Genomic DNA, 25,209 nt, shown 5'->3' with positions numbered 1-25,209 from the left:
CGGCAACCACCACCCCATATCTAATCCCCCACCGAACCAACCTCTCCCTCCAAGGCTTCAAAGGGAAGCCAGTACATGCATGGTAAGAGTGAGAAATGGAAGGGCCAATTCAACACAATGAAATAACAAAACGAGGTGTGAAGGAACAAGTGTTAGAAACTGGTTAGTATTGCCGGAAATGTACAGTACCCAGAATCACAATCACAATTGGGACTATTTCTAACAAGTTACACAGGTTCTTTTCCTCCTTCACAATCAAAGCTCAAAAGCGGGGCGACACCTAGGAACGATGATTGAACTCGATAGAAGAATATAAGCATGCTGTTATGTACCTAGTGGCTTCATCCATGAGGATCTGGCAAACCTAGTAACACCACCACTTTGAAGAAATTAGATAACGAAATACATTGTAAAAGTAATCCTCACCACCTAGCATATTCAAACTCGCCGAAACGGACCGCTTTCTACCTCAGGTCCTCTAACATATCATAGCAACACTCAAGACTGGACAATTTAGGTTATGATCAGGGTTAGTTTTACTAAGATGCCAAAACAAGTGTCAAAGACAGAACCAAAACTCTGGATATTCAAAAACAAGTGATAACCAATACATACATGAATGATTTCTTTTACCTGCCAATGTAAAACTAGAAAAGAACATCAATATCACATTGTTATATGAAAACACAGATAATATGAATAAAACATAACATTATCTTCCACCTACCAAGAATGCCTTGAGTTGCAAGGCATGATTACCTTTTCAATGGAAAGATAATGCATCACTGAAGCAGCTTCAGAAACCACGGCAGGCGGAAAAACTTAGGGTCCTTAAGGTAAAAAATTGGATTACAATACAAACTAGAGAGGGAAAACCGTTAGGCAAAGCAACAAAGCTAGTTATGCAACCCAACCCAACATAACATCACAAAACATTAGTACCAAATAATGGACGTTCAGACAAAATTTCAACAAGGAGAAAATTAGTAGCTAGAATTTGTAAGAGAAAAGTAACCAGAAAAATAACAAAATTACGTCCAACATAAGCACCCAAAATAATATGAATCATATTGTTTAAAGATGACTTCTCCAACACGAAACGATCAATGGAAGTTCCAGCCCAAGTCTCTGCAAAGGTCATAACATTACAGCAAGGTTAAAGATGTGAGTCCCAAACTTCAACAAAGTCATGGCAAGAGGTAAGAAATCGGTTCACAAGAGCTCCAAGAAACATCAGTCCTGTCAAAATTTTACATAATGGCAACGGAGAAGGGTCAAGTACTGCAAAAACAAGATATAAATGACTTACGCAGCATAATATAGAAAAATCAGATATCTGTGCCCCTCAACATAAGAATGGAAACTATAAAATGTAATCCTAGCCATGCGACTTTGAAGATCATCCCTGCACAACAAGCTTTTTGGGTAATTAAATTAAACACAAAAAATGCACATTTTTCTTCATTCCATGCAAATGGTTTGGAAAAGAAGGCTTGCGTTAGCCTCCATCACGCAATAGTATAAACCAGTGCCATAATTCAAGAAAAATAGAACCATATAAAACATTGAACAGAAGCCAGGATAGATATCCAGAACATTCCTGGGGAATCACATACTGACAACGATGGCATGATCATCTGTTTCTGTAAACAACCTTCATATATACAAAAGACCAAGTGAAAGTCCCGGTGTAAAATAAAAAGTGGGAAATTATAAGTAAATTAATAAACAGTACACATCGTTCACCCGCCCCAATAAAAAGTGAGAAACCCAAAGCTCTTTTTCGTCCTACATCACTCACATAAGCAGCAGAAGGAAGCAAGAGACAGCAAGTTAAAATCCTTGTGAGTCTAATGTATAATCATTGTTCTAAAAATCCCCGCCTAGCACCTGTAAGAGACTTGTTGAATACTTAAATGAACACACATTATAGGCTTGTTCATATATTTTCATTATGTTCCAATACTTCATAATATATATGTCATTCTACTTTGTAGTTTATGATAAAATTATATATATTTTAATAAACCGACACTTATTTACATGAAATGTAATAGATCTACTTAAATCTGCCTAGACGCTCGCCTAGCCGCCTAGGCGCTAGGCCTCAGCATGCCGCCCAACTAGCGCCTAGCGTCTTTTAGAACCTTGTGTATGATGGTCTCTAGTTGCAGTGCTGAGTATTAATTTCTGTATATTGACACAGGTTGATATTTTTGTAAAAATGAAATGCCCTGGACCAAATATCCAAGCAACCCAACAACTCAAAATACCAAAACATAATTTGTATAACCAGAAATGAAGCAAAAATGTGCAGTGCATACCTATCAGCTTGGAGGTATCATTTCATTTCTGACATGAACTTCTCATACTCTGCATCTGCACCGTAAGTTGTCCTTTCCGCAGAAGAAGCATGAGGGGGAACCGGAGCACTCGTGGCCCATGGAACGTTACCAATGTTCTGAGATTGGTCCGCAGTTGATCCAGGTACATGGGCGGGGGGAGGCGGAGGTGGTGGAGCTGCATTGTAGTAAGATGAGTAACCATACGAAGCAGCAGGATAAGTGTGTTGGCCGTTTGGTGGCATTGGTGCTGAGGAGCCACCATACATATTAGATTGTAGGGATTGGTTAGAGATATTGTGTTCGGATTGAACTCCTGGAGGGGGATAATTCTGTTGTGCTTCACTTGAAGTCACCGGTTGAGGTGGTGCCCCAGGTGGAGGAGGGTATCGTGCACCATAAGGAGCCATATGTTGACCCGGCATGGGAGGAGGATACATGGTTGAACCAGGGGGATGTGGAGGAGGTGGAGCATAAGGAGCATAAGGAGGAGGAACAGGGGGTCCCCAAGGAACAGGAGTACCCACGTAGCTAGTAGGTGGAGCATTCCCAAGAGGGCCACCTGCGGTAAACTGCTGGGATGGATAGGCACCAACAGGCTGGGGAACCGGGTATGTGGGCAGTGCCGATGCTGGAGGTCCAGGAGGCGCAGCAGGCTGAGGAGGCTTGCCAGCAACTCTGACAGCAATGGTTCGCTGGTCTAGGCGATAACCATTCATGCTTGCAATTGCATTATTAGCCATTTGAACATCTCCGTACTTCACAAAACCATAACCTTTACTCGCTCCAGTAACTCGGTCCTTGATAACTTTGGCCATCACAATATCACCAAATGGTGAAAACAATCGGATCAAACCATCATCATCAAAAGTAGGCGGCAAGTATCCAATGTACAAGTTTGTCTCGTCATAGTCCTTGACTGGCTTGACTCCAATTGATCCCAAGCCTGGATGTGATGATGCACTAGCACTGCCAGTACTGTTAGCCCAAGGAGGATTGCTTGATGTACTGTTGCCTGGGCCAAGTGCCAATGTAGCGGTCTGCTTAGTTGCAGATTCAGGAACAGTCCCCCCTAACTCAGCTAAGAAGTTCTGATACTCATCATCCATTTTCTTCCCAGTTGTACCCTTCACTGGGCAATCAATGGTTGGATGCCCACCATCACCACATATCTTACAAAGAACATCGCTCTTGAAGGTTGAAGTACGTGATGGACAAGCATACTGCCGGTGCCCCGGCTCCCCACACAACCTACAATACTCCTCATCCCTTATTGTCCCGTTCAATGACGCAAGTTCCCTAAGTTGTTGCCTCTTATGCTCATTCAACACCTCATCGACAGGCTGCAAGAGTTTCTCCACCATTCCAGCCGCGGCATCAAGAGCGTCTTGTGTATCGGCCTCAACCAAAACATGCAAGTCCTCATTCTCGGAAGGGTCAGGTTTCAAATCCCTCTTCTGTTGTGACCTACCCTCTTTCACCGAACCTTTACCCCTAATGACAATTTTTGCACCAGTTTCTTTCTCCATCCTCTTCTGGGTATTACCCCTCGGCCCAATGATAAGTCCGATAAAATTGTATCCGGGATATTCCTTCATCGGTATGTAAAGCTTCTTGTGAAGCTTGGGTGGCCTGTAATCAGCCGGGGGCTTAAATGCTGGGTTCCTCTTAATAATCTGGGCAATAATTTCCTGTCTCTCTTTGTTCAACCTCTCACGGGCACGGAACTCTCTAGTATTAATCCTAATTCCCATGTTATCATATATCGGTTCCGGCGAAGGAGACCTGGCCCCTTCGGGACGATCATCTAAGGGCAACCCCGATGACAGCATTCGACTAATCTCAAGCAACCTACTATTCAAAGCTTGAATTTCTGGATCAAACTCAATACCTCCCATGAAATCCGGCAGCTGAATCGCCTGCTTCGGCTCCTCATCCGCCCACCGCGACTTCCTCTTCCTCGTGCCACTGCCTGTCTCGCCACCACCACTCTGATTGTCCGACTCGGGCTGAGGATCCCACCGGCTGCGGCGGCGGCGCCTGCTAGTCGTATCCTCCTCCCCGCCCGAGCCATCCTTTTCGTTGCCGCTAGTGGTATTGGTCAATCCGTTTTCCGACAACAGCGGCTTCATAATAGCAAGCGCCTTGCAGGCGTTAGTCGAATTACCGTTCTCAGCAGCGGTCTTGGGATTCGTGGAGGAGTCTTGAGCATAGGAAGCTAGGGTTTCGGTGGGCGGCGGTTGAGACGGGCCATTAGAATCTGAGGCTAGGGTTTCTGCAGGGGGAGGAGGATTGAAATCGGAATGAGGAGGGTGAGGATCTAGGGATTCGATTGGAGGAGGAAGGTTAGGGTTTGATTGGAGAGCAGCCTCCATGGATTTGAGATTGGAGAAGCTTACAGATGTGTTAAAAGCGAGCGGGACGACGCGCCTCTGACAATTTATAGGAGGATTGGGCCAATTGTAAATGGGTTAAAGTAACAACCAAGGTCCAGCCCATCCCGTTATCCGGTTCTGTCTTCGGACGAGAACTCTCTCGGTCCGTTTTATGATCGGATATAGTTTTGGACATACGTGAAACACACCGTAAGTTTTTTTTTTTTTTTAATACTACGTAATATTAATGTTATTGAAAATGAATAGTTGAGATTAAAAATAAATAATTTAAATAATTTTATTAAAACCACGTAGTACCCAAGCTGGGCCCCATACATTTTCTACTTCTATAAGACTACACGATATGTTCTAATAATTTGTGAAGCAATGTTATTTACACATACAAAATTTCGATGACACATTTTTTTTAATAGAGGTGTGTTCTCTGTAATCTCTGTTAGACATGCTCTTACAATTTGTGAGTAATGCTATAAATTACATTTTGCATCCTCAAATTTGAGTGTAATTGTAATTGCAAACTCATATCTCATATTTAAAACATTGCAATGTCGTACACAAACTTACGCTTTTATTGTAATTTCATACATCCGTTAATTACTATGTCTATTTCACCGTTAATTACGATTTTATTGAAACAATTGTTAGTGGTTGTTTAATGCATGTTTATATGATATAGCAAAAAAGGGGATCACTGATGATTTGATCAATTGAAACGAATGTAATGTTTTCATTAGACGTTGTAATATCGGATGAGTGGATGTAATGTTTTCAAAGGGGATCAGTGAACGTTGTAATATTAGAATGGATGATTTAAAGATTTGATAAACTGAAATTTATGCCAGCTATTTTATTGCAGAAAGAGGCCGGCTGTTTAAGAAGTATCCTCGTCGGAGTTGGATAGTTCTCTCTCTCTCTCAATTGCAAACCCAGACCAAGTAAGCCATCACTCTTATCGTAAGAAAAGCAATTAGACACGGTCAAACTCATTCACAATCTGACGTACCTACCAAAGTCATTTGTCACCCCCAACATACCGGGGTGTAGCAAGTTGCCTATAGAAGCATGCTTCCCCTTGAACTTGCAACCAAAGTTCGAATTCTCCTTTCCACAGTTGAGATTAGCTTAGAGAATTGCTCGAATGAGAAAATCTAGATGTAGACTCAAACTCAAGCCCCATAATGATCATGAAAAGTATGATTGTGCTGTAAGCACTTGTTCCAATAATATTAATCTTTTTTACCATAACATCTCACCTACTGAAACGTGCGTCGCTTTTAAAGGGATTAATAATTTCATCCAAATCAGCTGTTCACCTTAAAGATAATCACTTTTTTGGTTTAGATAAAATTATTTTATACTAAGATTTCAATACCTTGAATAAAAAAAAAAAAGCAGTTTGAGGGAAAGCATAATTATAGGGGTGTGATATCCACACACCCTATTTTACTTCTTACACACCTCTTGAAAATTTTCGGCCGTCCGATCGGATGAATTGAAGAAGATCAACGGACATAAATTATCAAAAGGTGTGTGAGAAGTAAAATATAATATGTGGATAGCACATCTCTAATTATATACGGCATCTTTCAATTAGTAGTTTCCATACATGGACGAACTAGAAAAAGCAATAAATTTGGTGGGGAAGTAAATTGAGTAATGACTTACCAAGATCGGTGCATCAAGATGTCTTCACTTTATCAATTATTGTTGTCTTTGTGGAGGTAGAGTCTCTGTCTTCCCACTTCTTATGTCTTCCTATTTTGTATGGTCACGGTTAAATTACGTCAATATTTTATATTATTTTTTTAATAAAGATAATAAGATAAAAAAGAATAATAATATAAAATGTTGACGTAACTTAACTATTACCACACAAACAGAAGAGCACAAGAACTCAAGGAAGTGAGATGGAAGACAATCTGCCTCCGTCTTTTTGACCCAAAAAAAAGGACAATCATGCTGTCTAGAATCATTGTATATGTGAGCTTACCATTTGAACTACACTTGCAGCTTTCCTTTTGCTCGTAAATCAAATTCTGAATCCACTGTTTTGTGTGATCACGGTTAAATTACGTTAATATTTTATATTATTTTTTTAATAAAGATAATAAAAAAAAAATAATAGTAATATAAAATGTTGACGTAATTTAACTGTTACCACACAAACAGAAGAGCAGAGCTCACGGGAAGTGAGATGGCAGACAATCTGCCTCCGTCTTTTTGACCCAAAAAAAAGAACAATCATGCTGTCTAGAATCATTGTATATGTGAGCTTACCATTTGAACTACACTTGCAGCTTTCCTTTTGCTCGTAAATCAAATCCTGAATCCACAGTTTTTCTTCTTCATTCTTCAACTGTATCTCCATTGATTTAGTTGAATTAAGATGGAGGGTGACGGCGCTTGAAGAAACTCTTTCATGCTTTAATTGCGGTGCTGACTCTACTGCAATGTGTCAACTCTTCCCCTGCCCTTGGATCCAATAATATTTCTTCAAGAGGAGTGATGAGGTGCATTGAGAGGGAAAGAGAAGCACTCCTTGCTATCAAACAGAAGCTCGTGGATGACTACAATGTCCTCTCCTCATGGGGAAGAGAAGAACACAAGCAAGATTGTTGTAAATGGGTTGGCGTCCACTGCAGCAACCGCACCAACCATGTTACTCAACTTAATCTTGGAAGGGAACGTTTGGATCAAGCTTACTCACTTCAACAGAAAGGAGACCCGCAGGAAATCAAATATTATTTGCAAGGTATGATGAGTCCTAAACTGATTGAGTTGCAGCATTTGAAATATTTGGACCTTTCGGAAATTAACTTTCATGGGGCCCAACTTCCAGATTTCGTTGGTAATCTTTCCAATTTAAGACACCTCGATATCTCTCGTGCTTCTTTTGGTGGTCGAGTTCCAAGTCAGGTTGGAAACCTCACCCACTTGCAATTTCTCGATCTCAGCTACAATGCCTTTGCTAATGTAGAAAATTTGAATTCATGGCTCCCTCTTCTTTCTTCTTTAACATATTTGGACCTGAGTTACAACAATCTTCGTAATGTTCCTGACTGGCTGGAAATAGTTAATAACCACCCTAAACTTACAAACTTGACATTGGCTAAATGTGGTCTTTCTTCACCTCCAATTCATTCCAGTACTCTTTTTAACATGAATTCTTCTAAATCTCTTGCTCATGTTGATCTCAGTAACAACCAATTCACTTCTCCTTCAATATTCTTATGGTTGTCAAACTACAATGCCAGTCTTGTTCATCTTGACCTCTCTTCGAACAGTTTAACTGGTTTAATTCCCCAAGTTTTTGGAAACATGAGCTCTCTTGTCTATCTATCTCTCTCTAATAACCACATTGAAGGAGGGATTCCGCAATCTTTTTCCAGGTTATGTAATCTGCAAGAATTGCGCCTTTCCAACAACACTTTGAATGGACGGCTTTCTAAGTTGGTTCAAATGTTAATGTCTACATGTCCAAATCAAAACTCATTAGAGACTTTAAGACTCTCATACAATCATCTTTCTGGATCAATTCCTAATCTCACAAACTTTTCATCGTTGAAAGGATTAGATCTCTATGAAAATCAATTGAAAGGAACAATACCTGAAAGCATTGGGCAAATGTCTAATTTGGAGTACATGTATTTGGATATGAATGCTTTGGAAGGTGTGGTTTCGGAAAGCCACTTCTCCAATCTCTCTAGATTAACATCTTTGTATTTGTCCTCCAATTCACTGGCTTTAAGCTTCAATTCTAATTGGGTTCCACCTTTTCAATTGGACACTATAGTTTTGGGGTCATGTAAGATGGGTCCATATTTTCCAAAGGGGTTTCTCCATTTTAATCCTTAATAAAGATTGAAATTCAATTAAAACCTTATGTTAGATTATATATTCATTATAGTCCTTTGACTAAATTTCCATGTCAGCATAAATATTAAAATTTATATTTTCTTGTTTTGAAATATTTAATGCGTTTTTTGGGTTCTATAATGCCCCTATTAAATATTTGATTTTAATTTGCTCCATATTTTTTGGCATTGATTATTGTTTGACTTTCTAAAATGATAAACATAATTCAAAAAAATATTAGTGATACGTTACAAGAATTAACAAATACCTAATTCAAATTATTCATTATCACAAGCACAGAGGAAATATAAATAGCCAAATCATATATTTTACATAATCGAATGCACTTAAACCATGTCCTAATGTGCTTAAATCATATAACCTAGTCAAATGCACATAAATCATAGTACCAAGTCAAATGCACCTAAACCATGATACTTATATGAATGCACATAAACCATGGTACCTATATGAATGCACATAAACCATGGTACCTATATGAATGCACCTAAATCATGGTACCTATATGAATGCACCTAAATCATAGTACCTATATGAATGTACCTTAATCATTTAGGTACTATCAATTAGGTCTTATCCATTCGGTATTGTCGGTTAGGTACTATATAGTGTATGTCCGATTAATTCGGTACGATCAATTAAGTTGTGATCTCACATTCTATTTTCTCAATTTGTATTTTTTTTTCATTTATCTCTGGATTCACCTTCAATTTGGCATCTAAAAGCCCTTTTTTTCTCCTTTCTTCCGAATACAACAAGATTTTTGGTTTGTAAGTTTTATGGTTTTTTTTGTTTGATCATGGTTTTTGAGTTTTTTGGGTTCCTTGATTGGAATAACACATGGAGATTTATGTTATAACAAACATGTTAATTATGGATCTAGTTAATTAAGCATTCTTGAAAAATTAATTATATATTTGTTTCTCTAATTGGTTTTAAAGAGTAATAAGGGTAAATAGGGAAACTAAAAATTCAATAAATTTATTAAAAAATGATTAAATGTGACATGGAATACTATAATCTGACATGGAGGACTATTTTTAGTTTTTAATCTTACATACGGTATTATTGAAAAAGCAATCTTATTTAAGGATTAAAATGAAGTTTTCTATTTTCCAAAATGGCTTCAAACTCAGAATCCGTCATATTTGGATCTCTCTGATAATAAAATTTCAGGGTCAATTTCTATTTTGTGTGAAGCATACAATAGATTATGGTTCCTTAATCTCTCAAGCAACAGTCTCTCTGGAGAACTTCCAGAATGCTTGACACATTTAGGCGACCTAGTCATCCTTGATGTTGGAGACAATAAATTATCAGGACACATACCAAAATGGTTAGGGGTTAGCCTTCAAAATTTGTCTACCCTAGTGCTTTCCTCTAATAACTTCAACGGAAGCATGCCGCCTGAACTATGTCGTCTAACAAACATTCAAAACTTGGATGTGTCGGTGAACAACATCTTTGGAACAATACCAAAATGCCTCAACACTTTGACTGTTCTGGCACAGAAAGGAAATTCATCTCCTACCCGTCAATACCAAATAAATGATACTTTAGCTGATATGCACCAGACATTGGAATTCAAAAACACCTTGGGATTTCTGACGAGAATTGATTTCTCGAGCAATAGATTAACGGGGGAGATTCCAAGTGAGATCACGGATCTTGTTGGGTTAGTTTCGTTAAACCTGTCGAGAAACAAATTGACAGGTGAGTTGCCTGTAGAGATTGGAAAGTTGCAATCATTGGTTGCCCTTGATTTGTCAAGAAACCAGATAAATGGCAGAATTCCAACCAGCCTTGCTCAGATACATGGTCTTGATGTCTTGTACTTGTCCTACAACAACTTTATTGGCGAAATTCCAACCACTCGGCTCCAAAGTTTTGATCCCTCTGTTTATGCTGGAAATCCTCAACTGTGCGGACCTCCACTTCAAAACACGTGTTGTGATGAAGAAGAAAAGAATGAGCCTATAACATGGGGATTTTACGTCAGCGTGGGGCTTGGTTTTTTTGTTGGATTTTGGGGAGTTTTTGGCAGTCTGATTTTCGTCAGGCCATGGAGATACTCGTACTTCAGGTTCTTGAATGTCTTGAATGATTGGTTTTATGTGAAGGTGGTTTTAATCAAGCGGCACTTCAGTTAAGCAATGGTAAGCAAATGTGATTTTATTTTTCTTTTTTAAATTAAGCGATATGCATGTATCTCTTTGTAAAGTATTCTTGATTAATTTGGATGTCTTCTTCAAAACTTAATTACTCGTGCTTGTTTATTTTTATTTTCAGTGTCTCCTGAGACAACTTAGACGGCTTCACTTCACAGGATGAGCTTCCACGGGTCATAAGTTTTCAAGTATTGGGTTGTCATAATAAAGAACTTTACTTCTAATTTTCCTTGGCAGACCATTTATTAGTGTTACTTGTTTGTAAGAAGTTTACTGCTACATTTACTTTATCAAGACCTTTCTGCATTATATGTTTTGAATCATTATAGATACTAAAGAAATTCAGTTAATCCTGTCAAATTTACTAAAGGGTTATCTTTTATTTATTTTTATTTTTTTATCCAAGTAGTTTTATTTATATCTATGTCTAACAACGATCAGACGACGTTTGACAAACTAATTATTATTTTTTTCATCAGAAATAATACACTAGAATATATGCTTTATGTACACAAATTACAAAGCTTCTAAACGACATCCTCCCTACCACTGTTTTTTATAACTTTCTATTTTTTCTTTCTATTTTGTCAAAGTAATTCATATGCTCGAATCAATTGACGCACAAGAAATCAAATAAAACAATTCAAATACAATACATACTGCTGGAAAATGACCAAAATATAATACCATGGAAAATTGGATATGATAAAGCTTTGGCTCCAGTGGTTTTAAATCCCTTTTAGTTTCCAATGCATTTAGGAGAGATGGGATTACTGAAATTTTGGGGCTCAAAATTAACCTTGTCACAAAATGATAGGTTGCTTTCTTTTACAAGTCCATGCCTTGATTTTTTTTTTTCTTGAACTAACGATTTTATCTACATTAAGGAGTGGAGGAATGGGTTAAGTTTTGCACTGGTCTAGCCATAATAATATGATTCAAATTGTACTTTGGCAAGAATCAAACCTTATACCTCTTACTTACAAATAAAGAGGAATAACACTATACCGTAATACTAAATGACAGTTCATGACTTGATTAAACAATGCTTGTTGTGAATGGTAGTAATGAAGGATTATGTGACACATGTACTAAGCCCGTTGGGCTATAAGTGAAAATTAAAATCAAATACTTCTATTTGTGCAGTCATTTGAGAATTATAGGAAGTATTATGGAATTCATATATTGAAACAGTTATTTACTTCTTTGCTGCTCTTATATAATGAAGCCTTTGTATTACTGAAGTGAGAGATGTAACTTCATATTGTGCAATCAATTGAACACGAACTTCATTTCATGTTTGTTTGGTTTATCATGGATTCATATTACTTCACTTTGTTGCTCTATGAAGCATTTCTTTTACTGCAATGAGAGGTGAAAATGGTTGAAGTGGTGGATACGATATTGAGAATGAAACGGATCAGGTTATCCGATTCAACCGTCTAGAAAATTGTAAAGAATTAGGAAAGAATTACCGTTGTATGGGTCGTAAATGCCAAGATTCATCTTCAGGCAAGAAACCTTGGGGACACCATTAAGGAAGGAAACTTTGCGTCCTCACAAGGTTGGACGAAAGTTATGATCTTTATTCGTCGCAGCATCCATAAAGGGTTGAAGAGTGAACACTTGACGGTTAAAGACCTACTGAGAACAAATAATTCATAAGTAAAAGTTGCAAAACTATGAACAAAATTTTGGGGTTTTGAATCTTACATCGATTTTCAGTAATTTTTTTGAAATCAAAATCGATGTGAGATTCAGAATCTGATTTTGATCATTATTTAAGCAAGCAAAGAAGATAATCAGAGCGACTAAGGGAGTAGAAACTGACATGGGTTTCTATCGGAATACAAGAAAAAAAGGCATTTCAATTGTCGTGCGAACAGAACTGAGAAGTTCGGGGCGGAAGGGGGCATCGGATGTGGTGTGCCGGTCCCAAGGATGATTGAGAAGAAGGGGTGGCCCCATTTTTAATCTTTTATTTTGTTTAATAATTTTTATTAATTAAATATCACAATTTATTCACATTGTGAAAATTGGCATCCACGTTAACAAAAATGTGGCTATATTTTAACATGTCATCACTTAATAGTTAATTTAACAAATTATGTGATCGATGTATGATATTGCAACCAAATCATATGTTTGTGTAGTAAATTGTGATATTTCAAAGATAAGGTACGAGTTTGAAATAGTACTCAAACTTGAGGTACCCAAACACCAAAATAACAAACATTTGGTTAGGTGGATAACCGGTGCTTATTGCATGTTTCATGAAGCATTTCAAGTGCTTTTCTAAAATTCACTTACATATTTACAAAGAATTAGTTCAAAAAAAAAAAAAAAACTCATGAGAAAAACTTTCAGCAATTTTAAAAACACCTTCATAGGATTTTTAAAAACACATTCGAACGATTCATAAATTGTTTTGAATTTGAGTGCTTTTTGTGATGATGATTCTTTAAGAAATATCTAAAAGCTAACATGAAAGGCCGCTTAATTGTTGATTGGCTTTTTAGCCAAAATGATTCATAAGATTGACATAACTCTTCACTTTGGTCTCTAAGGTTTAAAATCAATAGATTGGTTTCTAAGTTTGTCCACCGTCAATCATTTTGGTCATTTCGTGCAAAATCTCCATTAAATAATGAAAATAACAAAAATACCCTTAATTTTTGTCAAATCATTCTTTAAGTTCACCTTTAACATGGATATGATCAATGTGGTGTCAAAGACATCAAGTGTTGATTATTTTAAGACAAAAACTTTTGCCCGCCCAACCATATATGTATTTTTCTTTTTTAAACAAACAATATTATCTACACTAAGGGAATGAGGTGTGCATAGCCTCACAATGGAGCATCAATAATGTGGTTCAAACTCACTTTTGACGAAAATTAAACTTAAGACTTCTCACTTACAAGTGAAGAAGAATGTAGGGATGAGAGTAAAGGGCCTTACAAGGGAGGAATTCTTCTGGGTTTGGATCAGACCACGTGTCCTTACGGATCAAGAGACTCAAAAACCACACTCTACCCCAGCACTTGATTTTGTTAGGTTCATTCATCCGGCCTCATTTTGTGTCTCACTCCCTTTCAAAGCACACCTATGGCTCACCATAGGTGATGGCCTCACACAAGAACTTCTCCATGCAACGGCTCTTTTTCTATGTGTGTGGATAACAACCATGTAGTCCGATAAATGAACACTAAAATTTGTCTTATTTTACTTGAGTAATGCTGGGGAAACCACATATTTATACCATATTAGGGTACTATCGCATGAGACAAGTAATGCATGATGTATACAATCGTCCAATAAAATAAATTTATTAATTGACATGACATGTACACTTCACTTGCCACATCAAATGATACACAAATTCATTTGTTCACGTATTGACGCATATGACCACTGAAAAGCAAACGGATTTAGGTCATACTCCTGGACAATTGATATATCTCTTTTCTTTTTTTCTTTTTTACAAAAGGGGGACAACTAGTGGCGAACCACGATTATCCACTCCTTCTGAGCCCTGAAGAGGCTAGTGGGGAACATCTTACCCATGACCACAATCAAGTAGATTCACAGTTTACACTATTGAACCCAGAGCTTTACCACATCAATGTCAGTGACCAAAATTAAGTTTACCCGTGAATGGTGAAGCGAACCTAACTTGTGTTTGGAATAGTGAATGAACAAAATGAGATCACCATTGTTAATTTTTCATAGATTAATGATAATTAAGCCTCCGAAAAAACAAACTCCAAACTACAGATAGGACCATTTCCTCAATTAGAAAAGAACACCAAAACATTTTCGGATCCAAATTATAAAATTAAAAAAATTAAAAAATCCCAACGAACCAAAGCACCAAAATATTTCTATTCAACTAGTCATTATTCATCCCAACAAATAACAATCAAGCATATCTTTTGGGATACTCCACAACAAACTTCCCATCTTTCCCCAGCTGCTCCGCTGCGGCATTGACGTTCCACGGATTACACGCATCGCGAGTCGCAGTCATCTGATATGGAGCAACATCGTTGGACAACCATTGTTGAACATAGAACATGGATTTCGAACATGCAGTGTTAGGCCCCGTGGCAGTAACCTCCACATGATCGCAGTACCACCCGGCGTGTGCACCAAACCCGTTGGAGGTGAGGGTGAGCCGGCACACTGGTGCATCCATGCATGGACCACGTACGCTAAACACGTCCACGTTGCCACGCTCAAAGTAGTCGTAGTGTGGCCCCATTAGCCCCCATGACCTAAGATCCGGCACCCATACAGACCGGCCGGAGAAATCACCGAGTGTCATGCTTATCTTTGAGTCTGTGCCCGCCTTGATGATCGACCCCGTCTTTACATAAATTGTGTACACACATTTGTCCTGCATATATATACGAAATTCAGGTTGCGTCTAGGATAGAGGGTTTAACGAAAACGATTAGCTGAACGTTTAATTAGGTAATTAGCACTCACATGAGGATTTCCAGCTGCTGTAGAGAAGAAGAGAGCGATCACCATAAGGGTCACCGTGAAGCGGAAACTCGTCATTTTTGCCTTCTACTTGTTTAGATGCAGAGATGTGCGAGTGTGAGATTGAGAACACAGAAAGAGGTGGATCACTACCAGTTTACTGAGCTAGTGTAAATGCACATCTATATATAGGGATACTGTTATTAGAAAAAGTAAAATACATGAATATCGCTTATATTTCTTTCAAAACATACATAGCTAAATTAGCCGGTCTTAGAGAGATATCGCCTATCATTAGGGTTGAAGATCCTTAAAAGATGTTTCACAGACAGTACACAAAGGAGACAATATGGTACACCTCCTAAAGAGTGACTGCCAGTGCCAATTTCTTAGTTTCTTCACCAACACGAAATAACAAATTCGATTATACACCTGCTTTTGGCTATCCCACATCGGTGGGGAAGTCAACAATTATGATTTTAAATAGGAATATCCTACTCTAATTAATCTCGAGATCTTTTGTAATAAAACCACACATGATGAATTGGGCAGGTGGTAGTATTGGTGTCGTTAAAGCAGTTGAATACCACCAGACCGTAGTACTGAATAGCTGGTGATGATGTAGATTAGATGCCTCCAAACGTGCACCAACTGAAAGCAATGCATCCTTATTCCTCATAGCTTTTTTGCTTTTTTTAATGGTTGAGTTTCGGCTTTTGGTTTTTTGCTCCATGATTGCATGGCATCTAATAGTAGATTCATCACCTTTAGTATAGAGGTAGAGAGATGGAGGAGTAGGGGTGCCAAAATGGGGGGTTAGAGTTGATTTTGGTTCCTGAAATCGTTCGCTGCTCTTCATAAATGGTGCTCAGTCGTGCAAGTCAAGATGCCAAACCTCCTGATGTTGGTGCCGAGACACTCACAGGTAAAATTTTCTCACCTTCTCCCTTGAATTTCATCTCCGATCATAGTAGATTAGGGAAAAATAGAAGATGACTGTCTCATGTACGTACGTATTCTCTGTGTAGAAGCCTCGAGATCGAAGACGACACCAAGTTCTCAATCCAAGATGAAAAGGTATAATCCACGCCTCTGCAACTATTTGTGTCCTTGATATATATGCATAAAGTCATTGGTGATACATGTGGTAAATTCTGAGTAAAGCTTTGATAAGAGTTATTTATCACTGATACATTGTCTTGCAGCACCTCCTTTTCTACTTATGCTACAAGTACAAGGAATCATGACTCAATTTTGAATCTTTGTGTAGGTGCATTTAGCCACATCACCGACAACTACTACTGCACTTTAGGTACAATTAAACAACCATCATTCTCCAATTCATGAGGAAAACTCATGTAAATTGTATATGGACCTGACTTCTCTACCCTCTCACTTCACATACACTCTCATCCCCTCCTATTTATATGGTCACGGTTAAGCCACGTCAACATTTTATATTGTCTTATTATCTCTATAAAGAAATTAATATAAAATGTTGACGTGGCTTAACCGTGACCGTACAAAATAGGAGGGGATGAGAGTGTATGGGAAGTGGGAGGGCAAAGAAGCCGGGTCCATTGTATATAGATGAAAGTTATTTTATCATGTAGATGCAACTGAATGACTTATTTTATCATGTAGATTCAGCTGCTTTGATGAATTTATAAATAATTTAAAAATTGATGCGTTAAATTGTAGTTACGGATTCAAAACCCACAGCGGAACGCGCATGCATTTTTACTAGAGATAATACTTGGATACTCTCTGGGGAGTACCCAATATACACACTATCTTATGTGGCACAATAAAATAAAGACACTTGGCAAAACTTAATCTTCAAATTCTTAACCAATTATTTAGCCAAACACTCGCTATTGTGTTAGCCAAACGCCCATCTTCATTCACACCAAATACACCGAGATCTAAGCCACCGGCACCAGCGACGGTCCTCTCCCAAGCCAGTGGCCACGGTCTTCGCCGCGCAATCACCTGCAACGGTCCACTACCACCAGGCACCAACCACGATCCTCTCCCACCAGGCCACCACCACCGGCCACGATCGTCTCCCACCACAGACCAGCGTCTTCACCCACCACAATCAGCCACCGTCCCTCGCCGGAACTCATGGCACCTTCATCGTTGTAAAATCTGGATCTCACGTAAGATTAGAAAACCGTGAAAACAAGAGCACCCAACCCCACGAGCCATCGTCTTCTCCGTATGAAAATCAAGGAACCCATATTTTGGATTACCAGATTGGGCTTCTGGAAATGGAATCTTCCACCACAGTTAGATTAATGAAAGTGTTTTTCTGATTGTGTGCTTTGGCGAGGAAGAGGATGAGTGTTTGGCTACAGAAATAAAGGATGTTTGGTTAAGTACTTGGGACATTTAAATAAGGACAAGTGTCGTTGTTTTACCAGGACCGCTCCAGAAACTTTTGAAGTTTGGTGAGGTCCGGGGGTACGTCAAAAAATGTGTCCTCACTTCATAAGAAAAAATAGTTGTTTTTACACGTAAAACATCCATAAAATTATATTTAGAAAAACACTTTAAACTCAGTAATTTAGAAACACAGAAAAACTAATTTATTTTGTATCGAGAGAAGGAAGCAAAAAAACTTCATGCTTACAAGTAGATAGATTATGAGTTTTATCTTCCATTTGAACTTTTAAAGTGTTTTTGTATAAATTGTGAGATGTTTTTTCTTATTTACTAACCTCGTCAATATAAGACTAAGAAAATAATGATATTTTCGAGTCTTTAAGGATATGTATAAGTAATGAATGGGTACCAAATTAAACCTTTTAATGAGACGTCATATGATTTGCAAATTTGGTCTAAAAAATTAGTCTACGCATTACCTTTTGTTGAAGATTAGACTTGAATTAGAACGAATGTTTAAAAATAGCAACCCACATAGTTACTAGCTAGTAATTAAAAATAAAGTTGCACATAACATATCGAACTTAGGACCTCTCGTTAAATTTTAAATACAAAAACCATTGCTTCTAATTAAACTTCTAATCATTTAGCCAAATTTTATAAATTTATACTGTTATGAAAAGAAATTTGTAAAAATTAGAATTTAATTAAGCACATGGTGTTTTGAAACCAATACCTCCTCATTAATTTAAAACAACAAAATCACTGATTCTAGTTAAATTTCTTTGTCATTAAACCAAATTTTATAAATGTATACTCTTTTAAAAACGTACACAAATATGTCACACTAATAATTTTGATGCCCTTAATTTTTCTGGGTCCTGAACAGTTACCCTGCCCGCATTGGGCCTGGGCCCGCCCTGTTTTACGAAATTGCATTTTATTTATTTTTTTTTTTTTGGAAAACATTGCTGTGAACACGGAAAATTCCTGAAACGAAAGAGACAAGAACAACGCGCACAAACAAAATATTTGTATTTGATGATTTTAGGTTACAATCTCTCTCTGTTTTGATCCTCTGATTCGATCTCCGTAAGGTGTTGATTTGTGGGATGTGCGATTGATCCAAGGGCCGTCGAGGCTTGATCTTGGATGAACGAGGATGAACGGATCTTCAAGGGCTTTTGAGCTTGATCTTGAAGAATGGTGATTGACGGATCTTCAAGGGTTTTTGGGCTTGATCTTGAAGAACAGTGATGAACGGATTTCCGAGGGCTTTTGGGCTTGAACTCGAAGAATAGTGACGAACGGATCTTCGAGAGCTTTTGGGCTTGAACGGATCTTCGAGGGCTTTTGGGCTTGATCTCGAAGAACAGTGATGAACGATGAACGCTTTCTTCAAGGGCCGTCAGGACTTGGGCTTGATGAACAGCGGATGAGCGGATTTGTTGATGTTGTCGATCCAAAGGGGCCGTTGGGGCTTGATCCTTGAGGATGAACAGATCTTGAACGATGAACGCTTTCTTCAAGGGGGCCGTTGAGGCTTGGGCTTGAAGGTGGATGATTGTTGATCCAAAGGGCCGTCGGGGCTTGATCTTAGGATGAACGATGAACGAAGAACGCTTTCTTGATTCTTCGGGAACCTGGATGCTTGAGAGCTTCGGAGTTTCAGAGCTTCAGAGCTTCAAGAGTTTTGCCTAATGATTTTTTTGGTTTTTTTTGAAATGAATGAAATTGGCTTCTATTTATAGAAATTTTCAAGGCCTAATTTTGAATATAATATCCCAGATTAAATAAGTCGTTTCTGCCAGGTGTTGACACGTGTCCTATTTGATGACTTTTCCAACTCATTTCAATTTTCGTTGAGTCACACGCTACGTGTAAAATTTATGTAATACATGAGCGTTGACACTTTGATTTATCGGTCAACATTTATTTACCGAAATTTCGATGTCTACAAATGCCCCCACTTCAAGGTACGTCGTATACATGTGCTTGTCACGTGTAGGAGATGCGTTTTGAAGTCCCTTACTGTAGATGTCGATCCAAGGGCCGTCGAGGCTTGATCTTGAATTGGGCTGGAGATTTCTTCAAGGGCCGTTTGAGGCTTGATCTTGAACTTTTGTTTGAAATTTCTTCAAGGGTCGTCGAGGCTTGATCTTGAAGGTTGAAATTGGGCCACAAGGAGCTTCATGTGGTAGATGATATTTGGCTTTGGTAGTGGATGAATCGGCACGTATTTTGTTGCGCTTGTTGACTTTCCACAGCTTTGATCTTGAACTGGGTTGGAGGATTTTCTGGATTCCTCCAATTGTTGATTTTCCACAGCTTGTTCTTGAACTGGATTTGATTCAAATATGGTGAACGCTTGATCTTGAATCGGACTTGTGATTTCCTCAAGGGTCGTCGAGGCTTGATCTTGAATTTGGCCGGAAACTTCTTCAAGGGCCGTTGAGGCTTGATTCTTGAAGGTTGACTCGAACACATGGCAAGCAGGCACGAGGTGAAGGTGACAACCTGTTTCTTTGTTCAATCTTTCTAATTCACACCTGAGCAGTTTGGTCAACAGTATGATCTTCAAGATTGATGGGCTTTTCTTCCAGTTGATGACTTGATCTTTAAGGATTCGATTCAAGGGTGGTGAATCGGCACGTGCAGCCCACAACGCCTAGTAAGTCGACCCAAGAATTTGAGGGTCAAAACAAGTTCACTGTCCTCAGGCAGATGCGACATATTCTCGAGTTCTTCATCTCGGACTCTTTCTGCTGAGTTGACTGTGCATGCTGCATTCTTCTCTGCTTGTGTCTTCAGGCAGATATGGCAGCTTCTCGAGTTCCTCAGTTCGGACTCCTTCTGCTGAGTTGATCGTGCAAACCGCATTCTTCTCTGCTTGTTCCTTCTGCACCTTGTCTCCACATGCTGCAAGGTATCATTTTCACTTGCCTTATCTGTCCTCCAAGTAGATGTGGCAGCTTCTTTGAAAGTACAGCAGCAGTGGAAGGCGAGTACTCGAGAGCAGTGCTAGGTAGGCAATCAGGGAAGGGTTCCAAGCAGTCGGTTCCTTACCCGAGTTTGAGTGGAAGTTCCGGCATATTGTTTTCTTTATCCTTGTCTTTGTAGGTAGGAACAAGGACAAAGGAAAGGATAGGGAGAGTGTATGATATGAGATACTCTTGCTTTCTACCCTGGTGATATGAGATACTTTTGCTTTGGAGTCATTGGCTTGCGGAGGTGCTCCAAGGAATAAGGAACACTGAATGACTCGAGAGGTTTCGTTGGGAAAACATTTTTTTTTTTTTTGAGATGAAGAGAGGCTATGTGTGTCTGCCTTGCTATGGAAGGTGAATGTGGACAGTTATAGGAGGTCCCTTAATACCTGTAAAGGTAGTATTCTTTCACTTGTGTCGGCAACTAACGCGTGATTGAACAGTAAATTTTCACGTGCTTTCTCCTTCACCGAAAATCTTCGACAAATTGCCTGTGATTTGCGCAAAGTTGAGTGTGCATATGACAGGTGATGACGCGGCTGAAAAAGACTGGCGCCTCTTCAATATCTGGGATCGGTGCTTCAACAAATTACCCGTGATTTCCGCAAAGCTGAGTTTGCATATGACAGGTGCCGACGCGTCTGGAAAAGCAAGATGCTTCTCCGATTTCTGAGCTTGCCTCTTCGATTTTTGAATGGCCTCTTCGAATTCTGAGCTCGCCTCTTCGATCTCTGAAATCCCGTCGAGTGCTGATTTTTTATAGAGGCAGGCAGTTCATTTCAAAGCACACTTGAAATTTTGCTTGTACCTTCTTGCACTTCTAAGATCTCGATTTGTCCGACCTCTTCTTTCTTTAACACCTTTGAAAATGTCTGGCCCCTCCGATCGTCGTTTTGACTTGAATCTTGGTGAAGAGGCAGTCCCTTCTTCTCCAGACAACATATGGCGCCCATCTTTCATATCCCCCACTGGTCCTCTTACCGCTGGGGATTCAGTGGTGAAGAATGATATGACCGCTGCGGTGGTGGCCCGGAACCTTGTCACTCCCAGAGATAACAGATTACTTTCCAAACGGTCTGATGAGTTGGCTGTTAAGGATTCTCTGGCTCTCAGTGTGCAGTGTGCAGGTTCTGTGTCTAATATGGCCCAACGCCTATTTGCTCGAACCCGTCAAGTTGAATCATTGGCGGCTGAAGTGATGAGTCTCAAACAGGAGATTAGAGGGCTCAAGCAGGAGAACAAACAGTTGCATAAGCTCGCACATAGCTATGCGACAAACATGAAGAGGAAGATTGACCAGATGCAGGAATCTGATGGTCAGATTTTACTTGATCATCAGAGGTTTGTGGGTTTGTTCCAGCAGCATTTGCCTTCGTCTTCTGAGGCTCTGCCGACTGCTGAGGCTTCAAACAGTCAACCTCCAGCACCTACTCTTCCTGGAGCTCCGCCGAGTTGTGAGACGCCACCTAATCGTCCTTGAAGATCCCCTCTTGTAATTTTGAGTTGATTTGATTTGATTTTTTTTTTTTTTTAAGGTATGTAGAATGTAATTTTATGTAAAAATTCCCAAAAAAATAAATAAAATGGACTTTATTTCTCTCAATGTATTTTTTTTTTGCTATATACATACATATATTATGTACATACATGTATATGTATATTTACATGGTGCAATCCGCACCATCCCACCTTCCTACTTGCTTTCCCTTTTTTTATTCTTTAATTTTTTTATTTTTAGGTATGGTGCCAGATCAATCCAGATTTCCTTTTTCTCTTTTTTTTTTCTTTTTTTTATTATACTTTCCTACGGTGCCAGAGGCACCATTCCTTCTCCTTTATATATATATATTTTTTTCTCACATGGTGCCAGAGCACCAAAGACTCCACCATCCATTCTTTATTCACGTGGTGCCAGACGCACCACCACTTTTTTTTTTTTTTTTTTTTTTTTTTTCCTGTATAAATTAGGATGGTGGGTAGAGGAATTTGCAGGGAGCGGACGAAGACGGACGGAGAGCTGGAGCCGGAGGTGTGGAGTTCGTGGCTGATCATTCTTGCTGGGCAGAAGGAAAGGTCTTGTAGAGGAGGACGAGGGCGGAGCCAGCAACGAACAGTTTGCGGCTTCAAGGATGTGGATGATCAAATACCGAACTATCCAAGCTAATATGTCTCCTTCACCATGTCATCTTGCATGCAGACACCGAAACAGACGAAGCTTATGCTCAGATGACACTTCTGCCCGTGTCATCGTTTGTCAAAGATGCCCTATTGAGATCAGACCTTGTGCTCAAGACAACTAAACCTCAACCAGATTTTTTTTTTATTCTTTTTTTTTATTTGACAGCAAGTGATACAAGCACCCATGGAGGTTTCTCGGTGCCCTGACTTGCAGCAGAAAAGATTTCCCTCCTCTCGATGCAACCATCAATCAGGGAGACAGTCCAGGCGTGGACCTCGGACACGAAGTAGTTGTGATCGAGCTTCGAATCTCTCTGCACACCCATTCTCATAAGCTTCCTCTGGCATGGCGGCGATGGCGGTAATGGCGGCGGTAAAGAGCTTCCTGTACCTTTTTTTGGACTGGGATTGTGGGATCAGAGAAGTTTAAAGGAGTGGGCGACTCGTACCTGCCATAACTGCTACAAGACGTGCGACCTGAGCTGGTGCGGCTACGGTACCCGACGTCCCCCCCAGCTTTGTCCCCAAGAGTTCTTGACGAGCCAGAACAGGACGCCGTCTTCCACTCCGTACCCAACTGCAAGAACTGCATGGTTCACATCCATGGAACTGCTGCCGCATGTGTCACTGGTGTAAACTCCCGACTTGTAGAACCGAAAACTTTGGACGACCTGAAACGCCACGCTGACCGGTCGCACAAATGCAACGGCATGCTTCAATTCTTCTTCAGCACCCAGGGTGATATTGACAGAGTCGACGACATGGACGCCAACATTTTCCGACGAAAATTTGCAAGCACCGTCTACTCCAACGTAGGGATACGCAGCCTCAGTGTCAAGACCCCCGTTATACTTAATGTACTCAAATGCTTGAGATGGCAGCCCACCATTGCAGCCGTTGTTGTTGAAATCTCCAGCACAATCCACAAGCTGCTGCTCGGAGAGGGAGATTTGCTTTCCAAATGTCTGCACATACGCTGCCTCGAGAGCTCCAGTGGTGCTGAATGTCCAGCAAGATCCACGGTGACCTTGATCTTTAACCGGGGTCACTATGCCTTCTTCTTTCCAGTTTTTCGACTCAGGGAGAATGGCATCAGTGAGTTTATGGTTGCCCTTTGTGGCGGGTGCAGGAACTACGGAGTCTGATGGCTCGGATGAAAGGGTCGTGGTTGGGCCGATGAACTCGTCGTTGAGTACGGAGGAGTTAATCTCGATCTCGACGAGGGTGATGGCGACGGTGGGGACCTCGGCAATCATGACGCGGCGAAGTGCGTTGGCGATGCTGGCGTCAGTGTCGCGGAGCTCAAACTTCACGTAGTCGTCACGCATTTCGAAGATTTTGACGCGCGGGAGCCTTTGGTACGATTTGCCTTCCATTCTCACTCGTCAGACTGTCCGAGGGAGAGAGAGAAGAGAGTTGGGCTTGGATTTGGGCCAGTGGTATCCGGCTGCATCGATTGAGATGAAGATGATGATGGCACTGGGCCGGCCCATGGCATTTGGTGAGTTTGGTGAGAGCTGGACCTAGGCCCGCTATATAAAAATATATATTATATATAATTTTTGTTGTTGTTGTTGTTTTTTTTTTTTTTTTTTTTGTAAATACATAATAACATATGTATTCATTTTTTCCCTTTTTGTAATAAAATTGACTCTATTTAATAAAACACTTTTTTTTTATTTTGATGTGACTGAACTCGAAAAATTGAACATTCGAGCTGCCTACGTACCCCTCCAAAGAAGAGATCAAGTCGTAACGTAGTTCAAATACATACATATTTTTGGTATTTTCTTTTTGTGCCGTTTGCAGTTTTAACTCATGCAGGCAAGGAGTGTTGGTGTCGTTTGCAGTTTCAACTCGTGCAGACAAGGAGCATTTGGTGCCGTGTTGCAGTTTCAGCTCGTGCAGGCAAGGAGCAGTTGGTGTTGCCTTTTATGCTCATGCAGACCAGGAGCTTAGTGTCATGCAGTTTAGGCTCGTGCGGGCGAGGAGCTTTGTGTCCTACAGTTTAGGCTCGTGCGGACAAAGAGCTTTTTGTCCTACAGTTTAGGCTCGTGCGGACAAAGAGCTTTGGTTCGTGCAGTTTAGGCTCGTGCGAACAAGGAGCATTGTGCCATGCAGTTTAGGCTCATGCGAACAAGGAGCATTGGTTCGTCAAGCGATCTGAGAGAGTCGTTCCTCGCAATCTTCATAACAAGGAGCCTTGACTGAGTAGTTGAAGAAGTCCTCAGGAAAGAAATCGCGCATCGTGATGGGGATGGACGATCTATGTGTCAAAATTTCATCATCTTCAACACGTTCATGTTGCTTTGAAGGTTGACAAAAGCTGCTTTGCCCCCTTTCCGATTGGCAGACTTGTGGAGGAGACGTATGCTTCTTGTGCAAT

At 39.9% G+C, this 25,209-nt stretch overlaps 4 protein-coding genes and 2 long non-coding RNA genes across 7 annotated transcripts; 2 read left to right on the top strand and 4 right to left on the bottom strand.

Annotated features, from left to right (window-relative positions):
* Positions 1 to 900: 900 nt before the first annotated feature.
* LOC114825014 (splicing factor-like protein 1) lies at positions 901 to 4,871 on the bottom strand. 2 transcript variants are annotated; one of them, XM_029103137.2, is made up of 2 exons: positions 2,325 to 4,871; positions 901 to 1,239 (listed from the first exon to the last, which is right to left on the bottom strand). In XM_029103137.2, the coding sequence occupies exon 1, from the start codon at positions 4,715 to 4,717 to the stop codon at positions 2,342 to 2,344; it is 2,376 nt and encodes a 791-aa protein (XP_028958970.1). In that variant the 5' UTR covers positions 4,718 to 4,871; the 3' UTR covers positions 901 to 1,239; positions 2,325 to 2,341. The 2 variants fall into 2 exon arrangements, with proteins under 2 accessions (XP_028958970.1, XP_028958971.1); XM_029103138.2 differs by having other exon boundaries at positions 901 to 1,405; positions 2,325 to 4,767.
* Positions 4,872 to 7,243: 2,372 nt separating this feature from the next.
* Positions 7,244 to 8,593, top strand: LOC103406519 (receptor-like protein EIX1). The gene has a single exon (XM_008345508.2). The coding sequence runs from the start codon at positions 7,244 to 7,246 to the stop codon at positions 8,591 to 8,593; it is 1,350 nt and encodes a 449-aa protein (XP_008343730.2).
* Positions 8,594 to 10,190: 1,597 nt separating this feature from the next.
* Positions 10,191 to 11,142, top strand: LOC114826415 (uncharacterized). Its single transcript, XR_011583415.1, has 2 exons — positions 10,191 to 10,770; positions 10,904 to 11,142. It is a non-coding gene; the product is annotated as an uncharacterized lncRNA (long non-coding RNA).
* Positions 11,143 to 11,846: 704 nt separating this feature from the next.
* Positions 11,847 to 12,407, bottom strand: LOC139196088 (uncharacterized). Its single transcript, XR_011581107.1, has 2 exons — positions 12,258 to 12,407; positions 11,847 to 12,144 (listed from the first exon to the last, which is right to left on the bottom strand). It is a non-coding gene; the product is annotated as an uncharacterized lncRNA (long non-coding RNA).
* A 2,079-nt stretch (positions 12,408 to 14,486) lies between these two features.
* On the bottom strand, positions 14,487 to 15,440 carry LOC103439209 (PLAT domain-containing protein 3-like). Its single transcript, XM_008377755.3, has 2 exons — positions 15,274 to 15,440; positions 14,487 to 15,181 (listed from the first exon to the last, which is right to left on the bottom strand). Exons 1-2 carry the CDS (start codon positions 15,346 to 15,348, stop codon positions 14,705 to 14,707), a joined length of 552 nt encoding a protein of 183 aa, XP_008375977.1. The 5' UTR covers positions 15,349 to 15,440; the 3' UTR covers positions 14,487 to 14,704.
* A 7,538-nt stretch (positions 15,441 to 22,978) lies between these two features.
* On the bottom strand, positions 22,979 to 24,151 carry LOC103453996 (pro-cathepsin H-like). The gene is made up of 2 exons (XM_008393586.3): positions 23,319 to 24,151; positions 22,979 to 23,225 (listed from the first exon to the last, which is right to left on the bottom strand). The coding sequence occupies exons 1-2, from the start codon at positions 24,149 to 24,151 to the stop codon at positions 22,979 to 22,981; spliced, it is 1,080 nt and encodes a 359-aa protein (XP_008391808.3).
* Positions 24,152 to 25,209: the final 1,058 nt, after the last annotated feature.

The sequence above is a fragment of the Malus domestica genome, chromosome 01, assembly GCF_042453785.1.
Source record: "Malus domestica chromosome 01, GDT2T_hap1".
Lineage (NCBI taxonomy): Eukaryota > Viridiplantae > Streptophyta > Magnoliopsida > Rosales > Rosaceae > Malus > Malus domestica.
Note: the sequence above shows the minus strand (reverse complement) of the source record. Positions and strands in the feature narration are given on the sequence as shown.

What these genes read in the sequence shown, in the direction of transcription:
- LOC103439209 (XM_008377755.3), bottom strand. Translation starts at nt 15,348, where the DNA reads ATGACGAGTTTCCGCTTCACGGTGACCCTTATGGTGATCGCTCTCTTC. An exon ending in CAGCAGCTGGAAATCCTCAT is followed by an intron (nt 15,182 to 15,273) that starts GTGAGTGCTAAT and finishes ATATATATGCAG; the next exon opens with GACAAATGTGTGTACACAAT.
- LOC114825014 (XM_029103137.2), bottom strand. Translation starts at nt 4,717, where the DNA reads ATGGAGGCTGCTCTCCAATCAAACCCTAACCTTCCTCCTCCAATCGAA.
- LOC103453996 (XM_008393586.3), bottom strand. Translation starts at nt 24,151, where the DNA reads ATGCGTGACGACTACGTGAAGTTTGAGCTCCGCGACACTGACGCCAGC. An exon ending in TGGGGGGGACGTCGGGTACC is followed by an intron (nt 23,226 to 23,318) that starts GTAGCCGCACCA and finishes CCACAATCCCAG; the next exon opens with TCCAAAAAAAGGTACAGGAA.
- LOC103406519 (XM_008345508.2), top strand. Translation starts at nt 7,244, where the DNA reads ATGAGGTGCATTGAGAGGGAAAGAGAAGCACTCCTTGCTATCAAACAG.